Source organism: Mastomys coucha, unplaced genomic scaffold (assembly GCF_008632895.1).
Source record: "Mastomys coucha isolate ucsf_1 unplaced genomic scaffold, UCSF_Mcou_1 pScaffold6, whole genome shotgun sequence".
Lineage (NCBI taxonomy): Eukaryota > Metazoa > Chordata > Mammalia > Rodentia > Muridae > Mastomys > Mastomys coucha.
The window spans coordinates 33,371,330-33,380,709 of NW_022196912.1; the positions used below are offsets into that span (position 1 = coordinate 33,371,330).

Sequence of the window (9,380 nt, forward strand, 5' to 3'; positions counted from 1 at the left end):
ACTGAAGAAAAAATAATTTTCTAGGTACTAAGTTCTGTCCACTTTTCCCTAAATATGGTTAAGTACCAGCTCCTTCTTCACATTTTTAACTTAATGAAGTGGGTTTGATTTTAACTACAAGTAGGATGTTTCATTTATTTATTTTTATTTCTGTCTACAGAGAGATTTGGTGTGGCGTTGGCAGAGCCATTGGGTTCTATGGGGCAATCCACCTGAAAACAAACAAACAAACAAACCAAAAGCCCCCAAAAGCAAAAAATAAAAAACCTGAGGAAAAACCGCTTCAGAGGAAAGCATCGATTTCGAACTTAAAAAAAAAAAAAAAAAAAAAAAAAAAAAAAAAAAAAAAAAACTGCCCTCACAAAACTCAAAACACAGATTCCGACTTTCTCCCTCCGTTCTACCGGAGAGAAGTCCCGAAACGCATAGAACAGCTCTTGTTCCGGACTTCAAAAGGGCGCTAAAACTCGAGCAACGGTCAGGAGCGCTCCGGGCTTTGACAGACACACACACACACAGGTGGAGGCGGAGCTACGGGGGGCGTGTCGAGGGCGTGACCACGGCGGGGCGGATGGGGCTTGCCTGAGTGTGGCCTCGAGGGGCGTGGTGGAGGTGTGACCAGGGCTGAGGCGGGGGGCGGGGCGCAGCCCGCTCGCACCCTTTAAAAGGCCGGAGCGTCGCGGGAATCTCCGGCAGACGTTCCTGTCAAGCGCTTATGGCACTGTCGCGCCCCGCGTGGCCTGCGGGGCCTGCCTGGCCTGTCTCCTCAGAACCGCGTCCTGAGGACCCGGCTGCGGCGTCCCCCAGCAGCAAGCGGCGGCGTCTGAATGAGCCTGACGGCATCTTTGAGGCCGGATGGCCGCTGCTTGTGGTCCCTCGCTTGTCTGAGGTAGAAAAAGCCTGGGAGTGGTCGCTCAGACCCTTCACGGCGTTCCTCATTCCAAAGAACCTGGGGAGCTTAGGCTGTGGGAGGCAGCCGTGTGACCTGGGATGTCACGACCGAACATTCCAGACGCACAGCTGCTGGCAGTCTGGAATCTTTAGAAGAGCAGGTTGTTCGAGGGCTCCAAGAAGGTCTTGTGAAGCAGGACTGCGGGGCAGGGAGGCTCAGGGTGTGCGCCTTGGTGGCCAAGCAGAAGTGAGTCACGCTCCATCCAATGCCCCCATGCCCTATGGCCAAGGAGTCAAACGGGTGCCTGAAGAACTTCCTGAGAAGGAAACTGTTCTGAAAGAAAAGAATTCTGTGAGACAGCCAGGAGATGCATGTCTAGGTGTAACATTTTCTGAGGAAACTAAGTCATCATCACATGAAAGTAAGGACAGATGTAAAGCTGACAGTGTTATAACCTCAGAGAAAAAAGAAAATGTTTCATCATGTACACTAAAAATATCAAAATTTCAAAACCAGGCCTGCTTGGAAACTGCCAAACTCAGCTATTTTAGAGATAGCATCACAAAAAATTTCCCAGAGTTTCTAAGGGATTTAAATAGCAACATGTCCTTTGTCTATTTAAAGGAAATAGCAAAGGAAAAGAATGACAAAATTGTGGCATATGTTAGGGATTTCACAAACATTTTCTTATTCCAAAATAGACCTGATGCTAAGAAACAAAAGTTACAGGATGATAAAAAAAATTTATCTGTGGAAATTGATTTTTCTGACTATTCTGAAAGTAACCACCAGTCACTCATCATTGAAGGGAAAATAGACTTCATCAATTTAAACTACTATCGGCACAGTAGTGCCGAGTGTGATGTAAGGGACTCTAAAAAGAATTTCACTCTAACACTAGAAGATGCAAATTGGGAGGGAACAGAAAGGAATCAAGACTATTACATACCTACCAGACAAGAATCTCAAAGCTTGGACTATAATAGATCTAGTGTGAAAATAAAAAAGCAAAATTGTTGGACAATGAAAAAAATTAGGATTACTTGTGAGAATATGAGTAAACATAGAGAACATTTGAATTTGGCAAGGTTACTACTGACAGACCTTTTACACAAAGGAGATTATCCCAGTGTGGAAGTCAGGGATGTAAGGATAGGAACTCTGGGTTCTTCCCCCAATTTAATAATTGTTTTAATGATAAAGGTTGTTTGGTTTAATGATAAAGGTGAAAATGTCAATGTGCTACAGCTGGGATATTATACTATACAAAAATACATTTCAGCAAATAAAGAAGATAGTACTTTAATCTGCCATAAAATTTCAACATGTATAAAGCAGATTGATATTCAAAAGAGTGGCATTTTGAGCAAATATTCACAAGATAGTATTTCAGAATTCTTAAATATGATTCTGAAAACCAATATAGTTACTTTGCTCGATAACTTTGATTCTTTCATAAGAAATGGAGATGATGGGGAATCAGAATCAGGCATTTTCAAATATATAGTAAATTTGAATTATTTGAAAAATATAAAGGATAGACATATTGTGTATCTAACAAAGATGTTAACTTCTTCAAGACTATTAGAACATAATACAAAATCTACAGCAAAGAAAAGGAAGCTATTTAAAATGGAACACATTCTTCAATGGGCTAAGAAGCAAAATATCAATTCTATTACTACGACAACTAAAAGTTTTCTAATTTACAAACTATGTGAAATTGTTTCCCTTTTAATGGATTTTAATAACATGGAAGAACTTTCTTTGACAAAAGAACCTAGATATGAGAATACAAGATGCGCCGAACAACTCCTAAATATGGAAAATTTGGATTATTATAGTTTTGGTATTGGCGACACACATGTGAAGTCTGATCCTCTATTTACACAGAATAACTGTGGACATATTAATGAAAAATATTATGAAAGTAGTATGTACAATCAAGATTTAGATACTGAAAGAAAATGGAAGCATAAGCTTTTTAAGTTTATATTTGAAGATGCCTTGAGTGTTAGACAACTGTGCACATTGTTAAGCCAAAATATATCACACAGTGACCTGATTAGTGCTATGGCGATAACTCTGAAGATCAGCTTGGAGAATTTGTTAAGTGAAATAGAAGAGAAAATATATGATTTTGTTTTGAAGAAAGAAATGAAGGTCCCAAAAGGTTCAAATAGTTGTCAAGCTCATAAAGCTGTTGACACTGAGAAGGAGGAGAGTTTCCCCACAGTGGACAGAATGTCTTCAGTGCAGTCAACTTCGATACTGAGAAAGAGAATCAATGTGGAAGAAACTAAATCTGTTAATCAAAATAATAGAACTAGCACAAAAGAGGATGGAGGTATTTTGCAGGAAAGTGAGTTAGCTAATTCAAAGCATTTTCATCCAAAGAATGAGTCTGCATTGAATGCTAATCATCAATTTGAAAGTGATTCAAGTAAGGAGAACAATGAGTGTTTTCAGGGCTTAACTGCTAAATGTTTATCAACAGAAACTCTGCCAGGAGTAAAAGACTTTGAGATGAAGAGTGAATTTGATTTAGTACTTGAAGAACTTCGCATGTTTCATGAAATTAGTAAGGAAAATGAAATTCCAAGTACCATGGAAACAAACAATAGGAAAGAAAATTACTCTGGAGAAAGTAATGATAATAAGGAGGCAAGAATGGAGATAGGAAAAAAACTGGAAATGGCTGAAACCAACACAAGAGTTGCACCTTTTTTGTCCAGTGATGTGCAAGCAGGCCTCAACAAACATAAAGGGTACCAAAGTTTATTTAATTGGAAAACAATATCTACTCATGGAGGACAGGCAGTCCCCAATGAATGTTGGCCAAGATCAGAGGAAGGATTACTCCATTCTACTCCTGAGGAAGGTATGACATTTCAATTTTATTTCTTTTTGTGTTTTTTGTTTTTGTTTTTGTTTTTGAGACAGCTTTTGTGTGATTTTGGCTGTCCTAGAACTCGCTCTGTAGACCAGGCTGGCTTCAAACTCATAGAGATCCATCTGCCTCTGGTTCCTAAGTGCTGTGATTAAAGGCATGCACAACCATTGCCTGGCTTATAATTTCTTACTCATAATAAAAAGTCACTTTTTTCTCCTGTGTAAGGAAAATATATAATTTTGATAACAAATAAAATAGAAAAGACTGTTCATTAATGCATACTATTTCCCACAAAGATATATTAAAATGGTAGACAATAAACTGAAGTTGAAGGAAACAGATTACTTAAATAGAAAAAGCTCAGGAGTCTTATTTAATTTTTCTAAATATTAGGAGTCAATTGAAGGCAGAATTTATAAAAATATAGTTTGTCAATGTTGTTAACATTTATAGACAAAAGTCACTTTCTCTAGAAAGAGCTTTAACCATCTAGTCAACGAAGTGTCATAACTGAATTGTAATATGTCAATGTTTATTTTCAGATCATAAGAAACCTTTACCTAAAAGCCCTACTTTTTTGCCTGATGAATGTAAAAATGAAACTTTATTGAAGGGAGGTAAGATCTCTTGTTATTTTCTGGAGTATGTTTTAAGATGTCTGCCATATTGTTTGAGCATGATAAAACTACTATGGTTTATCAACAAATACAAAATTTCATACTTTGAAAAATATCAAGAAGTTACTAATTCCAATATGTAGAGACTGGCTAAACATGAGAATAATACTTGATGGTGTCCTCTGCAAAGTATGCTTAAGTATTTGTAGTTATGTATGACAATAATCTAAATGATAAGATGTGTTATTAATATGCGATTTGTCATGTATGTACTATTAATCAACAAAATATCAAATGAAGAATCCCAACTGTATTCCCATTTTTGAAATGTCATTCCTATTATGTTCTATACATTTTACCTTTATGTATCTTCTCACATAGCTATTTTATAAATATAAACAATTTACTAATACTGATCTGAGTATAGTAACTCATACCTTAATGCTAGCACTAGGGAGGTGTTGACAGGAGAATCTGGTACAGGTTTGAGATCAGAAACCAAGGCCCAAATACTCTAGCAATTATTTATTATTATTTAGGTGTTAATATGATTTTTGAACATGACTACTATACTTATTTTTATTCTTAATTGCTGTTATGGAAAACAATAAAAGCAAAATTAAGCAGTTGCCAATAATCCTTATCTAAGAAGTTTTTAATATAAGAATGAAGCAAAATCTAATATTTTTTCTTACTTGTACAAATGTGTATAGATAAGAATAGGATTAAAATTAGGAAACAAGAATATATACGCTTCTTTTTATCAGAAGAATGCAACTTAATTTTGTCTTTCCTTTTATCTTTTTCCCTTTGTCTTAATGGATGATGAATTAACCTTAACGGTTAATTGATGCCTTTGGAAGCTTAAAAGTATACAGGCAGTGTCTTCTTTCCTGAAAACAAGTGATAACAGAGGTACTGATATTTCATGAGTCTAAAAAGTTAGGCTGGACACAAAGACACGGACCACCTGCCTTTAGGAACTTATTTTGATGTAGAGTAGAAGGAGGAGAAGGAACACACATCTACATTGTTGCCTGCTATGTGGCAGCTGCCAGTTCACCAGATATTTTATATGTCCTTTAGGCCTCTGTTGCTTTGACTTTAGTGTGCTGTGGATCTCTTGAAGATCTTATTAAAGGATTCTTTTTCACTGTAGTCAAGTTCTAGGGTTTTGCATTTTTTAACAGTTTCATAGAAGACACAGATCTTGCTAGCCTGTTGACCAAACTCTAAGTAACCCTGTCTGTCCAGGAAAATTCTGTAGACCAGGATGGCCTCAAACTCAGAGATTCACCTGCCTCTGCATCCCCAGTGCTGAGATTAAGGGTGAGCACCACTATGCCCAGCTAATCATGACATATTTTAAAATACTGACTTTAAGAGCAGTTTCACAAAGTATTCTAGAATGCTTAGATTTTTTTTTTTTTGGTAGGGGGTGTGTTTCATGACAGGGTTTCTCTGTATAGCCCTGGCTGTCCTGGAACTCACTCTGTAGACCAGGCTGGCCTCGAACTCAGAAGTCCACCTGCTTCTGCCTTCCAAGTGCTGGGATTAAAGGCGTGCACCAACAATAAAAATTGTGAACAATAAAATAAGCATATAACAATAAGAAAGGACCATGATTTATTTTACAAAGGAATATAGTTTCAGTACACAGCATAATGAGAAAGGTCATTATTTTACAAGGACCTAATATTGATGGAAATTAGTGCAATAATTTCCCACCCATTATAAAATTACCATAAGTCACTATTATATTAAAATATAAAAGAGGAAAGCATAGTTTGAAAAAAACTCAAATAAATGATTAATTTTACTCTATTCAGAAATTATCTTTTAATGAAAAAGTTAATTTTATATAAAATTCCTAAAACTGTCTAATACATAGCCAAATGTACTAATATCAGCATGACCTAATCATTTGTCTCAGTTGAGTATTTTTTTACATTTAAAAGATTTCTAAAACTCTAGTAATAAAACTTTTGCTTATCATTAAATTTATGATTTTAATGTTAAATTGAGCATTAAAATACATTTATACTTTTTGGAGGGTTACTTTATTTTTCAGGAACATTATTTATATGTAGTTTAAATTTGGAATCTGTTTCATCAGTGTTTATATAGATATATGCAATTTGCTCAACTTGAAGTCATGCTGTTCAGTTTTGTTAGAGTTAACAATGGCTTGATGATAGTGTTTTTACTATAATGTAGTATTAAAGTCATGCTAACTCACTAAAACCCAACTTATGAGTTTTACAAATGTACTATATAGTTTATGTGGAAAAACATCCTCTTAATGGTAATCCAACATATCTGTCTAAGTTAACTATTTTAGGGAGAAATATAGCTCTTGGAAACAATTGAATTTCTTGAAAAGTGATGTAAAATGATGTGAAATAAAACTAAAAATCAGAGTAATCCATAGCTATAGTTATACTTGTATTCTATTCAATAAAAATCTCTTTTAGAAACCAAATATAACTACTAACAACATGTCAGAGTTGCTTCCCTTAAAACTGAAAAATGACATGCATAAAACACAGTATCAAGTTGATTTAAATATAAATTAGCTTTTGGTTTTGTTGTTCTTTTGTTAGATTTCTCCACTGGAGTATTGGTCTTATGTAGCTTTTATATACCTTAGAAAGGTTTCTTATTTTTCTTGTATTTGCCTTTCTATTCTGTAGAACTGGATATAATAAGATTAAATACAATAATGCATTTAAAGTGATTGTTATGCAAATTCTTGGCATATGTGGCTAACATCATGATTAGAATAAGGACTTTTAAGCATATTGGTAATTTTTGCCTCAGTCTATAAATTATGTTGTCCTCTTTGCAGGAAGTCATTTTTCGAATGGGATTTCCAGAGTTCAGCCTCTTAAGACATGCAGCCGTCCGATTAGGGTTGGCTTGTCAAGAAGAGCTAGGCTGAAACAGCTTCATCCTTATCTGAAATGAATGAGTTGTAAGGACGTTCAAGAAGCTTCTGGACTTTAACAGTTCAGCATGTTTAGGAATGATTTATTTTTTGCTTTGTATAAGTGTTTTCCTTCGGTTTGCAGATTTTGTGCCTTTCTTTAAAGTGTAGAGACGTTCTTTTGTGTACAAATTATTTACTTACCTTTAAAAGAAAACTTTTTACTGATATTTCATATCATATGATCAATATACACATTAAAGTATTTTTATGATCATATAAATCATTTCAGCTTCTTAGTTTTCATGTCATATGCATGTCATCCCTTTGTAGAGAAAAATATATAACTGACTACTTTCTGGAAGGATCTGTGGCCTATAAAAGGGTAATCCACCTATGTTCTAACACACTCTCTACATTTTGGCACATATATAGAGCCTTCATTCCTTCCTTCATCCCTCCCTCCCTCCTCCTTTCCTTTCCTCCTTCCATTTAGTCCTTCCTTGTTCCCTTTATGCAGCATATCTATCTAGTATCTCAGGCTGATCTCACATTCCCTATGAAACTAAGGATGATGACCTTGAGCTCTTGTTTCTCTTGCCTCCTTGTGCTGTAGCTTTCTTCCTGTGTTATACATATTTTTAAAGTAATAATCAAAAGAATAAAGCATATTTAAAAATACTAGACAGATAAATAATATTGACATACTGTGGTGGTTTAAACAGGAATGGTACCTGTAAGCTCATATATTTGAAGGAATGGTTACGAGGGAGTGTTGCTACTTGACAGGGCTTGGGAGGTGTGGCCTTGTTGGAGTAGTTGTGGTTTTGTTGAAGGAAATGTGTCACTGTAGGTGGGCTTTATGATTTCAAATGATCAAGCCCAGAGTATCTAGTACTCTCTTCTTACTGCCTGTAATCTTCCCGTAGAACTCTATAGCACCTTGTCTGCTTGCTTGATGCCATGCTTCTCACCATGACATTAACAGACTAAACCTCTGAACTGTAACCTAGCATACACCTTTAATCCCAGCACTTGGGAGGCAGAGGCAGGTGGATTTCTGAGTTCAAGGCAAGCCTGGTCTACAGAGTGAGTTTCAGGACAGCTAGGGATATACAGAGAAACTCTGTCTGGAAAAACAAAAACAAAAAAAAGTGATAGTAATATCCTATTTCATAAATGTAAGGATTGAGTCTGCTAATGCTTGTTGCAGACTTGGAACATCTTGGATACAATGTTAATGCTTAACCATAGATATGTATTGATACATAATAACTACCTAATAATGGGCAATTATAATACCTCCTTTTCCTATCTTCCTTCTCTCCCCTTCTATCATGCCTCTTCTCTATCCTATTATTTTTCTGTCCTGTTGGTCCAGACAGGATGTAACTGTGTAGCCCAGCTGGCCTCAGATTTGCACTAGCACTTTTGCCTCTCAAATACTGGGATTAGTTTGTGTACTGTGCTCAGCTTCTGAGGAATTTCTCTAATTATGCAGATATTGTATGTTTTCTTGACATAGACACATATTATTTCAAGGGATAGTTTGCACTAATAAAATATCTTTTTTGAACTTGGGGAAATATATACAAATATATGTAATTATACATAATATATGTGTAAATATATATGTATATACATTATACACATACAACATACACATACACACACTCATATATATATGTATGTATATACATATATATATATATGTATCAGACACTAAATCATATTTTCTCCACTGTGTTGGGAAACACCATTATTTGAACCTATCTTTGCTAGTTAGACAGACTCCACTTATTTTTCAAGTGATAGCATGTGCTGTAGGAGAGCATTTGGAAGAAATACTCTGTATATCCATCTGCCCAACCCCAGGGCAAAATAATAAACTCACACCTTGGGGAAAAATTGAAATGAAGTACTGTGGATCCCTGAACTTCAGGTTTCCTTCTTTGTCACTCTGATTTCTAACAGGCACCTCAAACATGTCACGGTCTTGGAGAAGCTCTTTCTGTTTTCTTTATAAGTCTCCCCTTCATATACTTCTCATTC

The 9,380-nt window shown here is 35.8% G+C and overlaps 1 protein-coding gene across 1 annotated transcript; it reads left to right on the plus strand.

Moving 5' to 3' along the window:
• Positions 1-681: 681 nt before the first annotated feature.
• On the plus strand, positions 682-7,514 carry Rad51ap2 (RAD51 associated protein 2). Its single transcript, XM_031356167.1, has 3 exons — positions 682-3,773; positions 4,328-4,402; positions 7,251-7,514. Exons 1-3 carry the CDS (start codon positions 716-718, stop codon positions 7,367-7,369), a joined length of 3,252 nt encoding a protein of 1,083 aa, XP_031212027.1. The 5' UTR covers positions 682-715; the 3' UTR covers positions 7,370-7,514.
• Positions 7,515-9,380: the final 1,866 nt, after the last annotated feature.